The 16527-nt window shown below is 38.5% G+C and overlaps 1 protein-coding gene across 5 annotated transcripts in view; it reads right to left on the bottom strand.

Moving 5' to 3' along the window:
- Positions 1-800: 800 nt before the first annotated feature.
- The window catches only part of METTL8 (methyltransferase 8, tRNA N3-cytidine), an 82290-nt gene continuing 66563 nt past the window's right edge, over positions 801-16527 (bottom strand). For 2 of the 5 annotated variants that reach the window (XM_070508091.1, XM_070508093.1), the window contains 4 exons: positions 15576-15715; positions 11612-11718; positions 11412-11477; positions 801-2481 (listed from right to left, as the gene is read on the bottom strand). In XM_070508091.1, the coding sequence (XP_070364192.1) occupies positions 2273-2481; positions 11412-11477; positions 11612-11718; positions 15576-15715 (522 nt within the window). In that variant the 3' untranslated portion in view covers positions 801-2272. Of the gene's footprint in view, positions 2482-7916; positions 10635-11411; positions 11478-11611; positions 11719-15575; positions 15716-16527 lie in introns of those variants that run through there. The other 3 variants (XM_014846601.3, XM_070508095.1, XM_070508092.1) reach the window with 3 other exon arrangements.

Below are 16527 nucleotides of genomic sequence, written 5' to 3' on the forward strand. Positions count from 1 at the left end.
CTAAAGAGCAAGGGCCAAGTCTTATTCATTCCAGTATTCTCAGTGTCCAGCACAATTTCTGGCACACAGTAGACGCTTAATATGTTTGAACTGAATTGAACATAAGCCATGGAAACAGCAATGACTTTCTAAAATAAGAAAACTTGACTCTTCATAGTTAGGAATCATTTCCTATGGCTAATTTAAATTGCAGAAGAGTGCATTTCTCCTTCTCTCCTCAAAAGAGACAAAGACTTGATCACTATCCTTTATTAAAAAAATCTATTAATACTGATATTAATTACCACTTATTGAGCACCAGTCATCTCCAGGCATCATGCCTTGCACTTGATGTGTATTATATTTAGTCCTTGCAACAATCTTCAGGTAAACAATATCATCTCCAATTTATAGTTAAGGGTACTGAGGCTCAGAGATGCTAAGTGTCTTGCTTAAGGTTATACAACCAGCAGTAGCGAAGCCAGGATTCCAAATGGGTTCCACATTTCTTCTTTGAGAATACTTTTTACCTGTTTCTACCTGGAAGCTATCATTCTCCTCTTCTAGTGTGCTCTTCTTTTATGGTAAATAAACACATTTTCTTCAGCCTTTAATCATGGCCCTTAAAAACAAACTATTAATAATCTTTTATCTGCCTCTGGCCTTTCCCCAAGTTCTCCATGTTCCTTGAGTTTGGCACCAACCCAACCTTTAAAATACCGTTCAGTGGGGGAAAAAATCACACATTTTGACTTCAACAAAAGAATAGAATCATCTCCCTTACCATTTTAAGTCAGCATAGAAACTATTTCACACATATTCACAAAAAGTCAAATTTTAAAAAGTAAACAAATAAAAGGAACGATGATCACCAGGAGCCCTGGTGAGAGGTGGGTGGTGAGGTGTGGTTTTGTGTGCTTAATACAGCTATTGGTGTGAAAAAGATACTAGGGAAAAGCACTGAGCACCTGGACAAAACATTTTCTAGGGTGCAAGAGCCCAGGTCCTGGCACTGTACACTCTGAGGTGAAAAGAGACAACAGGGTTCAGAAGGCAAAGCAGGACAGACACTGTGATGTGCAAGAATCAGATAAAGGCGAGTTTTTGCTTGAGCACAGCCACTCAAGGTGTGGTGTGTGGGCGGGTGCTGGTCTGTGAATTGTTTCATTCCCAGTCTGACAAGGTAAGTAAGAGAAACTGAGTAAGTTTATATCTGTTGAATCTTATAAAAATCTTGGCCTTGTATTTCGTCTATCTTTACTTTTTCCTGTGCATCCCTTCATTCTCCAAACCTAGAGCAGTATCTGACATGTGGCTGATACTCGCTGGCTGCCAGCTATTCATTTTGTGAGTCAGTGTAGAAATGGTGCTCGGCAGAGTTGCTAGTCTAATATTTATTTAGCAGTCCAGTAAAGATTTCAGTGTAATAGGGTTCCCACAATAAGTCACTGGTTATAACTTTGGAAATTCATTTTGTTTGCAGTTCCCAGTATTCCAACCACGTACAAGTGTCAGTGCATACCCTGCAGATTCCATCCATCACTACGGCAAATGATCACTGACCAGGTAAGTTGCCACAGGCTTATAGGTAAATGGTGAAGAACCACTGACAGTGTATCTATCTGAGAAGACTACTCACTAGGTGACAAAGAGACAAAGTAGAATCCACTCCACATTACTCTTGCGTCCGTATATGTGGGGTTTAGGTAATTCCTACTCCTGTTGTTTCTTGCCATGTGGAGAGACAGCAACTGGTGTATGCTGTCCCATCCTCTTTAGTCCCATCCTCCTCATTCCTGGGAGAGGTAGAGTGACTTATCTAATCAGTGAATTTGGGAGATGAATTAAGGCATGTTTTAGCTAGCCCTTCTTCACTCTTTCTCTCGGAAGCCAGCTACTCTGTAAAAAGGCTTTACAGGGGCAGAACCCCAGGAGTAGGGTCCTGTGGCTGTCCAGCTGTGGGTCTTGATTCTGGGGTTCAGTATTAGAAACGCAATTGTTCTGATGTATCCTGAGTCATTTTCTGCAGTATCAATTTCATCAGTAATTAAGCTCACATTTTAATCTTCATCTGTTGACACCTTAGTCTCTCTCAGTTGGTTTAAAATTTGGGCAGGGAACATAGGGATAATATTTTCTGAGACTCTTTCAAATCTCACCAGATGGTGGTGATTGCACATTGTGGTCTTTTCTCGTAGGCTATTCTGGCCTGCATTCTTCATGTGCCTCCATTAATTTTCTTGCAGAGAGTCAGCAGATCTTGAATCACTTGGTGACTCCATTATACTGATACCTAATCTGTTCCCTTCTGCAAAGTAGAAGCTAGATCTTCCTCTATCACAATGGGGAATGAGGGTGATCTTCTGGCTTGGCCAATGTCCCCTTCTACCTGCATGTCTCTGGGTATGTTTCTCCTAAAACTGTGCCCCATCTTTCCAGGTTTATGAAGATCAATAAATTCATACTTCAAGACATAGGTGGTGGAAAACAAACACAAGGGCTCTGAAATCAAAAGGAAGAATCAGATAAAGGTGAGTCTTTGCTCTACTAAAATGTATCAAGAACAAAATGTCTTTCTAGCCATTTCTGTGGTATAAGTCAGGTCAGCAGAAAAAAGCTCATGGCTTCTGCAGTCCTCCTATTCCCAAGGTTCAGTTAAGGCTCTTTCTTTGGCTGTTCCTGAGTTAGGCCAGGGGGCATTAAAGTTTATAGTCCAGTTCTCTGAGATTCAGTTACAAGTCACTCTTGCTACAATCTTCTCTGACCTTGTATTTTTCTTTGGGTCACTGGAGCAGTATTTGGTCTGTACTGCCTACTTTAACTAAGCCAGAGTGTGGCTTGCTTCTGCTGGTAGCCTTTCCTAGTGGTGACTGTCTGTGCCTGGCTGAGCTTTATAGGAGTCACTGACCCTAGATTCCTTGTCACCATACTGACATGGTATGCTTCCTCAACTGGACCTTGTCTACGCCAATAGCTTTGTCTTTGTCTGTACCTCCCCTCCCCTGAATATGGTATTTTATTTGCCATCTTACTTTATATTACAGATTAAGTCCTTAAATAAAGACAGTGTCCACCCCCGATGTAGTTAAGATCTTAGTCAGTGTTTTCTATTTTTATCATTCAATTTTTCTAGTCCAAACATCTTTTTTTTTTTTAAAGATTTTATTTTTTCCTTTTTCTCCCCAAAGCCCCCCGGTACATAGTTGTATATTCTTTGTCGTGGGTTCTTCTAGTTGTGGCATGAGGGACGCTGCCTCAGCGTGGTTTGATGAACAGTGCCATATCCGCGCCCAGGATTCGAACCAACGAAACACTGGGCTGCCTGCAGTGGAGCGCGCGAACTTAACCACTCGGCCACGGGGCCAGCCCCTAGTCCAAACATCTTTTAATGTAAAAATGCATTAATATATAGAAGTATAGCCTCCAGGTTTAGAAAGCCCTTTTCTTTGGAAAGTTACTGAGTTCATAACAAACTGTGAATAAATTCCCCAAGGTAGGATGAACCAAGAGTAACTTATATTCATATATAAACATAACTATAGTATAGATAATTACATAACTAGAATCAAATTTAATGTAAATGTGCCAAAGAGCAGAAAGCACAAAAGATTTACAAAACTTACACGAAATAAGAAAATGTTCAACTGGGTAATAACCAAAGCTTCATTAACTCAGCAGTCTTGGGGACCTAGAAAGTGAGGTAGCCCATGCCAAATTCCTTTGGTGTTACAGTCCTCTTATACCAGGCCAGGCAACTGGTAATGGAATTGGAGTAGGGGTAAGCCCTGAATGTGTCATGTGGCACATCGTATTGTAGGTGAAAAACAGCAAACAGCAAATTCATTATTCTTGTGAGTTTCCCTGTATACATGATCAGCTTCTGCATGCATTTGGAGGAGAAACAACTCTATTAAAATGTCTTTTAAAAAGCCAAAGCTAAATGACTAAACATGAAAACCTTGAGGAATGGAAAACAAATCTATGAGGAAAATGTTAGCTTGCTTATCCAGGGAATGAGCAGAACTTAATTCTCATTCCAGCATGGCGGGGGCCGCTGGGCATCCAGCTCCTTTCACTCTGCATAGAAAACAAATCCCCAAGTTGCTACTGAGCCAAACTTTAAAGGCCAGTCAGGAAATGAGCAGCACTCCCGAATGGGAAAGCCTGGATCAGTGTTTTTTCTAAAGTAAACAAAAGATCTGCAAAAGTATTTCCTTGCACTATTTGGCAAGAGAAAGAAGCACCTGGAGAGTGAGTTAGGAAGAGAAAGTATATAAGAAATGGGAGTAAAAAGAGGATGGTTATAATGAGGCTTTGTCTCACCAATCTCCAGAGCCCAAGTGTTCTATTAGGAAACAAAGCTGCAAATGAAGAGATGCTCAGAAAGACTGGTTGATTAAGAGTACATTCATGGAAAGGATAAATAGAATAAATACTTTTCTGGATCTTGAATTTCATCTGTCATTTGGATTTTTAAAAAAACGTTAAAAATATCTTCTAGAGAGTCAAAGTGGAATATATACATTAAAATAAATGAGGGCTGTGAAGGAAGAAGTATGAACAATGAGAAACACAATTATCCTTCGAGACAGAAATTTCCTTGTTACAGTGTCGCCTGTGACACTGGTAATTTCAGCCATTCTCTTTCAGGTGATTTTCAGTGCGAGCTCCAGATGCTGCTTTGAGGGGATGCTGTCTCAGCTCACCTGAGGGAGTGGGGTAACTAAAGATGTATGGAGAGCTATCACATTCTTTACGCCAAACACTCTGTGTGGCAGGACAGCCTCAGGAGAAAGACATGCGACTCTTGGGAGGCCAGAGGTGAGAGAAATGAGGCAGCAACTGCGTAGTGTTGCTTGTGGTAAGCACACAGCATTAAAAAAAAAAAAAAAACAAACTAATGACACAGCAAGTGACTCAACAGCATCTCATCATTAATTTTAGGAAGTCACACAGTTTTAGTGCTTTTTCCCCAACGAAAAAGGCTTAAAGACCTGAAGGGCCATTCCCCACTGTTTTCTGAAACAATCGATAATTGACGTATAAAGACTAACTGAGGAAAAAATTAATTTCTGCTTTTTCTGCAACGAACTAGGAAATGTCACATAAAGCAGCAATGAGTTGAAAACACTGCCAAAGAATTCGTATAAGCATAACAAAATTCATAGTTTTCCTGGATCAAACCTCATAAAACCAAGTAGGAGAGAGGATGCTTGGGGCTTTTTAGTAGGTAATCAATGGCTCACTTAATTTGGTACGTAACATCTGGGGCCCGGGCTCTATTTAGTGCCTATCTGCTGGAGAAAATCAAAGATAAAGACACAAATCACTAGGATGCCAAGGACACAGCTAACTGGACACTATTTGTGACTATCTGAAGTCCATGTGCTCCTAAAGTATTGATTTTTTCTCCTCATGTAATGTTAACGCGTATTTATTCATTCACCTGCCTCTAGCTGTTCCTTAGTAAAGGTTAAGTGGCTGTGAAACCACATGCACTATAGAATCTAAAGCAGCTGTTTCAAACTCTTGGCCAAGTAGTGCTGCCTTGTAGCTCGCCTTTGACGGGCTCCAGGGGCAGCTGAGGGTGGGCTGTCTTTGACCATCTGGAGGTTTTAATGTGCTCCATCCATCTCATGCCAACCCGACTTGCCAGAGTTGGGGTCACTGTGCTCTGAGACACTTCAGGATGGTGCTCATGGGAACGTGCTCTGAGCCTCCTGGGCCTCTCCTGCAGGTGCACTTGCATTTTCAGTTTGATGCTGTTTTTCTTACCCTCTGTAGGCACTCACACGCAGAACTATTATTACTTGCTTGTTAGTGCATGCTGCTGATTCATACTCGGAGGAAAAAGTAATTTTGTCTTCAACACCTCTTCCCTGTCATTTAAGGCATATGTTAATGAACGACAGATTTTGGCATCCACTCTCCTCTGTAGCTTTGAGGACACAATATAGATTCATTATAAATGAAGATGCAACTGTTATTTTACTTCTATTTATATTTGTAACTACACCAAAGCCATCTTGCAGGTACCTTTGTGCCTCTCAAATCCCAAACCCTATTCCAAGAAATGCTCAACATTTCATGCTTGAATTGGCATTAATGTGGCATTAATGTACATACAATGTTTTAAATAAAGATGTTTTCACTCATATTTTATTATTGACACTCCCTGAATTCACCTATTTTAGATTATGCTGGAGCTGAATCCCTCTGAAGACATTTTAAGGGCTTTTTTCCCCTGTTGCAGTACAGACTGATTTTTTCCTTAAGTGAGGAGTATGAAAGTGATGGGTGCTCTGCTTGCTTGGAGGGAAGCCAAGTGGAAGGCGGAAGGCTGAAGCCTGAAGGGGGTAGGGCAGAAGAAGAAGTAAACATATGCAGAATGCTAAAAAGAACTGATTGAAAGCTTTTACTTTGTCATTCCTCTCGGGTCCTTTCCTTCTCTTCCTTCCCAGTTGTAACAACTGTGGACAAGTGCAACCTACTTTCTTCATAGAATCACTGGATCTAGAATGAGCTGTCACCTTGAAGATCATCTGATCTAAACTCCCACCCATTGCTATAATTCTCTGCTTGATTCAGGAGCTTGCTTTCTTCTCCAGAAGCTTTCTGAGCAGCACTTGAGTCTATCAATTAAAAGTACACTGATGAGAGTAGAAGTTTTGGAATCAGACCGTTCTGGGTCCAAATTGTGGCTCTGCAACTAACTCGCAGTGATATCCTGGGCAAGTCACCCAATGTCTCAGAGCCCCAGTCTCATCTGTTAAATGGTTATAATAAAAACTAATTCCTAGGAGTTTGAGGATTAAATGAGGGAATAATGTAGTATATAAAAGTATAGTATGTAAAAGATTTGGCATTCAGAGCTAAATTAAGAGTAGCTAAGCAGTTCAACAAGAACTAGGACCTATGCTTCCTGTCTGACTCCAAGGCAATACTTTTCCGTGGCATCTTAGTGTCTTTCTCACAAGGTCTCATAGAACCATTGAGATGGTTTCTGTTGCTGGAGTACTCTGCATGCTGTTTTGTAGACTGTAAATGCTGTTATTAATGAAAACACCTCACATATATTCAGTGCTTTAGAAGGTACAAAGCCTTCACGAGCAGGGGGAAAAATACCCATGTCAACATGTCGTCTACTGATGACTAATAGAAGCAGGAAGCAGAAGGAGCAGAGGCTCTGGAAAAGGTCTATTAGTGATGCAAATGTGAAATTATCTGCACTTGTGAGGAGCATAATAAACATTAAAACCCATTAGAAGTAACAATGTGTGATATACTCAGGCTTCAGAACTTGGCTTTGATGAGTGGAAAAACCATAGGAGTATACCATAGGAGTTTTGGAACAAGAATTTAAGTTATCCGAAGTTTAACAGTCTACATGGTTTGAATGCCCAGGAGGGCAGCTCTTTGTACGTAGGTGAATTTTCATGTACAAACTAGAGTACATGAAACGTACAGCAACGATTTAAACTGCATGACGGTAGAAACCTGAATGTGTTCATAATTTAGAGACAAAGCATGTGAAACTGAGAAAAACAAAGCACATAAGTTCTCAGAAGTCAACATTAACTGAGTGTTTCAATACGACAAATGTGTCATACTGTATGCAAAATTTTTAATAATAGACACTGTTACCTTGGCTTCCTCACAACCTTCTGAAAGAGTTCATGTGTGTGAGACTTTTTACATTTGGAAAATGCTCAAAAGTGAATTTTTAGAAATGGAGAAAAATGGAGGGTGCATTTTCAATATAGCATATTCCATTGTCTCTGTATTATAAGAAGATGAAGGAACATATCTTTTTCTGTTAGAAAGAAAATGGTCCTTTTGAAATTAAGCTCCCTCAGAAGATGAATTTTTAAATATCAAACTCTACCTAACTAACTGGTCCTAGTTTTATGGATATGAAGGGAAAATTAGAATTTCATGCAGTTATCAAATACTTTAATACCCAAACAGATACATTTGCAACACTTCATGATTTCTTAATATCTATAGGGAATATTCCAAATCAAGTCTTTCTCTTTTTTCCTTTGCCAAGCAGCACACTCTAAGTAGGGGGTTGATCCAGGCAGGCTAAGCCAGAGAAAGACTGACCAAACAAGCAGAAGACCCTGTTAGAAATGGCCCTACTGAGCAGACACGTGGAATAGGAGATCTATGCTAGACAGAGACCCAAAGAGCCCAGTTTGAGTCTCACAGTCCAAATTTGGTTGATGTATTTTTGAAGTTTCTAAAGGTTAACTACATGCTGTAAAACATTATAGAAAGACACGAGGCTGAATTTTACCGTGCCAGTCAAGAGGCTGGCTTGAATCTGCTATTTAGGACTGAGAGAGACAGTACAATTTACATGTGTGAGAATGTGAGAATAATTTTACCTTCTGTTGTTTTTAAAACCACCTTGGGCCACGATTTTTAAATTGAGACACAAGAAGATCTGCTGGGGTTCCCATAGCAACATTAACTTAACTAACCGCCCTTGTATGTAATACTTTCATTACTAGTTTGGCTTTTAAATGTACACCTTAATTATGAAATACAACTGAGTTCAGAGTCTCAGGCAGATTTTAACTTTTACATTTACTGACTGATGCATGTTTAAACAGAAGCCTTGATATTGTACTTCTGAGGACTTCCTACCAAGACAAGTATATGCAAAAACCTTTTTGTGGTCTTCCTTGCCCCTGACCTATGACCTCACTGCATTCTGTCCTATAGACAACTCCTCAATCTCTCTAAATACATATATAACATGGCATAGATAGGATAAAACAGAAACAAACAAACCTCAGATGGCTCCAGTTTAGAGACTAGAACCCAATGTGTCCTCTATTCAAGCCTCCAAAAGCTGACCCCTTCCCCATCTTTTCTCCATTATTCTGAATCACGAATGTCCCATACTAAACAGACTTGTCTTCTCACAGTCTTCTGAGAACACATGTTTAAGGACTAGCCTAAGACCCACCTTCTTTTTTTTTTGAAGATTGGCCCTGAGATAACATCTGTTGCCAATCCTCTTTTTTTTTCTCCCCAAAGCCCCAGTACATTGATGTATATCCTAGTTGTAAGTCATTCTAGTTCTTCCACATGGGATGCTGCCACAGCATGGCTTGATGAGTGGTGTGTAGGTCCACGCCCGGGATCTCAACCGGCAAACCCTCGGCCCCTGAAGCAGAGCGCACGAAATTAACCACTATGCCAGCAGGCCAGGCCCCTCCCCTCTTTTTTTAGATAAGTGTCTTGAATTTCCTTTGAGACACTTTCCTCCATTCCATACATTCTTGTGGCACCATCAATTAAGCTGCCCTGCCACAGCCTGTCAAGAGATGAATCCATGACCCAAATGGGACAAATCACAGTCTTTCAAGAAAGTGAATTTTAAGTGAATTCAAAAAGGAAAAATAGTTGGAACTGAATTATCCCAAAGGTGGTCCTTTCAAGAGATTGTCCATTTTTTCCAGATTTCTGTGGGTTATAATCAAAATCTACTAGCTGATAAGCTCCCCATTTGGGTACTTGCTCATATATTATCTTAGATCATGGTTTAGAGGCTTGGGATGTACATATTTTGCTTTGGCAGCTGGATCCTATTTATGCTTTCTGAAGACAGGGCTAGGTCTTTATTTATTGTATTATTCCATATAATTCAGCACAATGTAAGTACTCAGTAAATGCTGTATAATGAATGAAAGACCAATCTTAGAAACTCCATTTTTACAAAGTGCAATTTGCAAGCCAACTTACATCCTTTTTTGAGGCAAGGGGGTAAATAAATTTTTAATCACTACAATTTAAGAGTTTTCTTGGGTATAACAGCTGTCTTAAAGAGAGCTTACAACAACTTGTACACCCAAGAATAGCCTGAAAATAATGTTAGCATGGGTCATACTTCCCCAATTTTAGGAAAGGAAAGAGAAACTAAAATTCTACTTTAGACATTAGGCTCTGAATTAAAAAAAAAAAAAGTCTTGGGGAAAACAGACAACAACAGACCTTCATCTTGGTCTTGTGACTTTCCTTACAAACAAGGTAAGCTGCCTCTCTACTATCAGATAACAACGGAGGAGAGTTCAACTGTGTTCAACTAACGTATAAATAAAGTAGATGACTTTTTTCCACTTCTGAAAAATGACAGGTTATGGTTTCTCAGAATCATCTGACTTACATCTGCAATTTAATTGAATGCTTATAAAATTCAAAGAACAAACAAAATGGTTAGACATAATTAACCCAAACAAGCTTGAGCATATTAAATTTTGAAAACACACAATATATTGCAATCTTCCAAATCACCTACTTATGCTTAAAACACACAAAGAGCTCACCCATGACAAACAGCAGGATATACAAATTCTCTTCTTTTCTTCTGTCTTTTCAAAAATGAAAGATTTACAGAAGTCACAGAATAGTTTAATCCTCTGGTTTGTACCTTAATGTGGTACATAATTCAGCCATGAGAAAGGAGTGAAAATACCAATTTGGAGCTTTTTTGAGTCAAGTGAAGTATCATGGTTTCTGGAATTTGCCTTGAACCCACACTCGGTGCATTTTCACCTGTTTTTTCCTATTAACTTGTAAGCGACGATCAACCAGATTTTGCTTCTCATCTAACCCAGCCTTGCAGAACATATTGTAGACTTCCTCTGCAAGACGAAAATTACAGTCAAATGTATGATGTGTGACTGGGGGAAGGGGGGGAAGGGGCATTCAGGAACACTGGAACATTAATGGAATGATGGGCCATCTAAATTTTATTTATATCAAGAAACCCCTCTAGTACAAATTAGTGAAGGACACCTGTGAAACCAAGTGGGTTTCTTCTACTTCACACAAATACACCAAGTACAAACAGTTTGACACGGCAGGTATAAACAGACACAGAACACTATTGGTTGCAGCTTTCAATATTTTGAAAGGTGCACCCTGTTTGAGTTTTTGTTGGTTGCAGAGACCCCAAACAGCACATTATAAAAGTACTCACATAAGTTTGGGGAAAGTCCTTGAACGCAAGATTAATTTTAAATGCTTTTTTAAAATAAGAAATTGATAAAAGATAAGTAATTTTCTATGGACTCTTAAAATCAAATACCCTTCTTTGGCTGTGGCCTGCCATCAATTTTTTTGTAGGTACTGGGCTAACCTCAGTTAGCTCAGTAAAATGGAACAGACTACACCTTCATTTGGGCATGAGGATGAAACAAGTGATTCTTTAAAGCAATTTCAACAGGAAAAAGATTAAAAGGCAAACAAGCCATTTTCAACTGTTTTATATAGAACAGTTATAGTCACCAAAGTATGAGGACATCCAATGTTTAATCAACTACTGAAGCCTCATTTTTCAGGCTTTTGAGTTTCTCCCTGCAAATAATAACCAAAGAGAGTTTTTACAGCTAATTATTTTCCCTTATCGATAAACATACCTTTTGTAAAGAAATATGCTCTGGTACCATCTCCTCGAACATAAAAATTTTCAGATAAACAATGACCTAAAAGAAAATAACTGTGATAAGAGAATCTTTGTATTCTTAAAAAAACAAAAAATAACAAAACTTGACATGAACTATAAACAAAGCATTCTTTAAAACACATGAAAATAACTCCAAATCGAATATACTATTACCCCTTTTAAAACGAAGCTGAGTCTTATCATATCTTCCATAGTCCCGAAACAACAGCATTCCCCCAGGTTTCAGTAACTTGGACAGTCGATTTACAACACCTTGCATCCTTTGAAAACAAAGCAAGATACTTTGTGGAAGTCTTGTTTTGTATGCCACATTTAACTGTCTTAAAGATAAAATGAGCAAAGTTTGATAGGCCAAAGAAATTTAAACCATAAACATAAAGGCAACAAAACCAAAAATATTTCGTATAGAAAGAAAAATAAGACACCAGCTTGCTAAATAATCAGATTCAAAAAGCCTAGACGATCAAGAAATCACCCAAATGACCTGAGTGGTAACTTCACAGGGCTTAATGTCTGATGTCAAAGCTGAATTACAAAACCATGTAGCCATTTCCAAACAGCAAATTAAGGTAGTTCCAAGGCAGAAAAAAGTCATTTCATTTTCCTTGTAAGATAAAAAATATGTGAGAGCCATCCCAAAGTGTACATATCTAAACTGGGATCACCTTCCTCCAAAACCAGCTCTTTTTCCTCCTGACTTCTTTATTTAGTTCAAAGGTACCATCATTCACCAAAGTGTAACCTCAGAGAAATCTTTGACCCCTTTTATTTTTCTCTTCTTCCACTATCCTCTCCACAACCATTTGGTCATCAAATTCTATGTCTTTTTCTTCTTTTTAATGGCATCTTTAATATATTTTGTCTCTCTTTTGTTTCCTATTAGTACTCCCTTCATACAAACTCCTACCTTTTCAGGCCTGGAAACTGAATAGCTTCCTCACGTGCTTTATTATTCTCCCTGTCAATCCTTCTTGCATATTATTGATGAATTATTCTGCTTAAAATGGTTTTGTCAAATCATCCCTTCACTCAAAAATTTTCAAGATTTCTATCCATAGAATAAAATCTTAATTTCTTACCTGAGCCCTTTAGATTGCCTACAACTGGCCTCAATTAATCCTTCCAACATCTTTCCCACCACCTCCTAATCTGAAGCATCTCCTCTAGGCAAACCGTTACATGCTTGGCTCTGAGCAGTCTACGCCTTTGCTCACGTGGTTTCCCCAAAAGAAGTCTCTCCTCCTTACTCTCTGCCCGTTTGAATTCCGTTCACACTCCAAGCCCTAGCTTAATACTGGGAAGCCTTTACTTTCTTTCTTTTACTGTTTATTCTACTCATCTGGCTCCCAGTCCAACGCGACCCCCTGTGACTTCTCTGGATTTAACGTTTTTGGTTAAGTGTTCATGGCCTTATGTATAGTTATGAACCAGAGATGGCAAAGATTTCAGATCTCATATCAATGGCAAGTGACTGACACTGGCTGCCTCCAGAGCTCTACTGAGGACTCATAAGACTCATGGGGAATGACACAGTACAAAATCAATTATCAGTGCCTGCCCTGAGCAGAGAATGGTAAATGGCAGCTTGTGTGCTAAGTTCTTGCTGTCTCTGCTTTATCAATACTACTTAAAGCTTCTGAGCTTTTATTTTAGAAATGAGGGGTTTGGGTCAGATAATCTGTAAATTCCTTCCAATTAAAACACTGTTCAGTGGAATAATGGGGTGAAAGTCAGATCACGCCAGGTTATGAAGGAAATAGGTAGTAAGAAAATGAAAGTAACTATGAAAATAAGAGAGAAATATGACAGAAAGAGGTCGCATGATTAGATGAAAAGCTCTTTTAAAAAAGTGAAACATAAGTACATGAAAGGGAAAAAGAAAAGCATTTTTCCTTGTTTATTTTATCCCAGGTTATTTTCACACAGTGCTTATATCCTTAGGCTTTGGCAATTAAAGAAAACCATATCTGAACCTTAAAATATTCACTTTCAGGATAAATGTTGTATGTACAGAGAAAAATCTATTTCTGCAATTATTAGTAAAACAAGCATGAAATGAAAATGCAGAAAAACAAAGAGTCAAATACTTCAAAATGCAGCACCTCCTTCTGCAAATCCTTTCCTCCCAATTATCCTTTAACATCTGGGGTTGTGGGTAAAGGGAAGGGGTGGGAAGCTGCTTTTCTTGATGACTCATCTTGGCTCATAATACAATTCCAGAGCCGGTTCCTGAGAACTGCAGGTGGCAGTGGGCTGGGGGTGAGATGGACAAGACAAGAATGGGAGAAAGCCCCTTATCTTTTTTTATCCTACTTGGGCCAACTCTGCTATCCTCATCTATCTCTGGATGAAGGGAGAGGAGAAGGAAAAGAGATTTAAAAAATAAGTATTTATTGGCTTCCTGGTCTATACTTGGATCTTTGGGAAACATATTATACTTTCTTTTATTTCAATGACAAGAAGGACAGCCGGCTCTTCTTTTGTAGCCTCCTATGGTTTATTCCCATTTAAGGTGGGATGCCCAGATACAAGGTCCAGCTGAATTGCTTGCCATTCATTTGTGCATGGATTTTTCCAAGCTGGCAAGAAGCCACTTTTCTAGAACTTTCCTGGGGCTGAATCAACTACCACAGTCTTAAATGACCCTAAAGATATTGCCTTGTCTTTTCACTCACTATTGCTTTCCTTCTACTCATTTATTTTATTTTTAGATCATTTCCACGTAGGTAAGAAAGTGGCTACTGACATGACACATCCAAATTTATTTTATAATAAAGAGAATGAACATACTGTACTATAAAGCAATCTTCCCAAGACATCTGCTTCCCCTTCTCTTTAACATTCAATTCAAATCATGAGAAAATACATTAGCTAAACTAATTTCAAATACTCTTTTTGTGGTCTTATTTGGAATTGAAACATTTCCTGTTATGGGTGTCAAATAGAAAATCTTGTTCTATATCCACCTACTCCATCCTTTTAACTATGAAACAAAATACATAGATGACATCTTTCTACCAGTACCTGAATAATGCCAATAGTCTAAACAAATCAGCAGAAAGAAATAAGCTATAGAAACTGGGAGGAAAAAGTAGCTTTATGGAACCTGATATATCTCACCAGGTGCAAATGTATCTTTCATTCAGATTTATTTGGAAATCTAATTTGTTTTTCCACAAGTAATCAAAATGCTCAGTTTGGAATGAGAAATAAAAGGACTGTAAAGAGTCACAGTGACCTTGTAATTGCAAAGAAAGAAGCACATGGTAACTTAGTTTCTTTGGGAAAGCGTCACACTCATCAAAAATTCGTTGATGTCAAGTCTGTATCTACTACCAGAGGATCTTTCCTGGGGTGAATCTACTACCACAGGAGAAAACGCAATTTTCAAAACCTTACAAAGGCACAAGCCCTGACACTTACCACACACATGCCTCAATACATATGAGGTGGCAAAATTTTAAGAAAAGTAATCATTTTAATTGTTAGTAATACCTCTTTAGACTTCCTCTCTGGAGAAAAGCTATATTTATTGTTTCAAAACATTGTGTGAACAAAAAAATCTAAGTCATAAATATTTAAATGATGGCACTAGGCCAAGTTAGATTATAAAGGTCCAAGGTTAATCTGACAAATCTTGATAACCCCTAATTCCTTAGTGGGCTTCTTTAAAACAAATTTTTTCAAGCCCGTCGACAGACCTGTGTGAAGCCAAACCAATTCAGCGCCCACCTCTTCATGAACATTCAGTTAAGATGCTAAATCAAAGATGTTTGTTTCTGATCACCAAGTACAATTTCCCTCTTGGGAGTCTATTAGGCTGTTCTGAATTTGTAATTTCCTTGAAGCATTGTCACTTTTAATAGGTATGTGTCTTGCCAGAATATGCTCACTTCATTCTGAGGGTGACAGAAAGCTCACTAATGAAGTAGTTTGACCAGTTTCTTTCTAAAAGTCTGAAGAAAGGAAAAACTGCATTTAAAAGGCTGCATATTATACATAATGTAGTTCACCAAATAATAAACTCAAGAATTGTAATTTTTGCTTTGATAGTTCTGAAAACCACTATTGATAAAGGGGCTTTACACATTTGCTTTGCCCTTTCATCTTCATTTACCTGTCAGGATGAATAGAAGAGAGAACAAAGACAAGGAGAATGACATCCAGGATCCCATCTGGAAAAGGGTAGGGTGAGCCATCATCGCAAACGTCATGAACAAAGGCACAACACTGGGCTGCTCTGTAGGATGAGTGTGACTGTCATGATAAGAGAATAAAAAGGAAAAAAAAAGTAGTTAGCAGGCTTCTAGTATTTTTCTTAAAATAAAAAGGTCAAATTTTTTACTTCTCCCAAGTGCCTTTCCTCTATAAATTTGAATGCACTTTATTTCCAATTCAGTATTCTGCTAGCTTATTTCAAGCTGCCATAAAAAATTAAGTCTAGCAATCAGACTTGATAACAAACATTCTTTGCAATCTCTCTTTAATTTTAAAAGTGGAGTAGGGCAGTCTTTATGAGTCAGTAGGCAGCGTGGTTGGAAGCCTACCCTATGTTATTTCAGACACACTGAGATGGTCCTCAGCTCCCTCTCCCACTGTTTGTTCCAGACCTCCTTTGACTTAAAATATAAATATCCTACACTACATAATTGACATTAGATAATGGTGATGGCTGCACAACTCTGTATACCAGAAAATCACTGAATTCTATACTTTAAAATGGTGAATGTTATGGTATGTGAACTATATCTCAATAAAGCTGTTATTTTAAAAAATTGCATTAGAGTACACACACATGCAATTTGCCTACAAACACAACACTAGAAGGATATATATCAAAATATCAACATTGATTCACCCCAGGATTCTAGGAAGTGAGATTACAGGTGAATTTTATCTTCTGCTTCAGGCTTCTCAATATTTTAGAAAATGGCGACAACTGTAATGAATAACTATTACTCTTATTATCAGAAATTATGTTCCACGTGTCCACTACACATTTTTGTTAGTAGAATTTCCTTTCCTTTTCCATTTCCTAAAATTACCTCTTCTTGCCAAGGTAATGCTCA

This window comes from Equus asinus, chromosome 4 (assembly GCF_041296235.1).
Source record: "Equus asinus isolate D_3611 breed Donkey chromosome 4, EquAss-T2T_v2, whole genome shotgun sequence".
NCBI classification, from domain to species: Eukaryota; Metazoa; Chordata; class Mammalia; order Perissodactyla; family Equidae; genus Equus; species Equus asinus.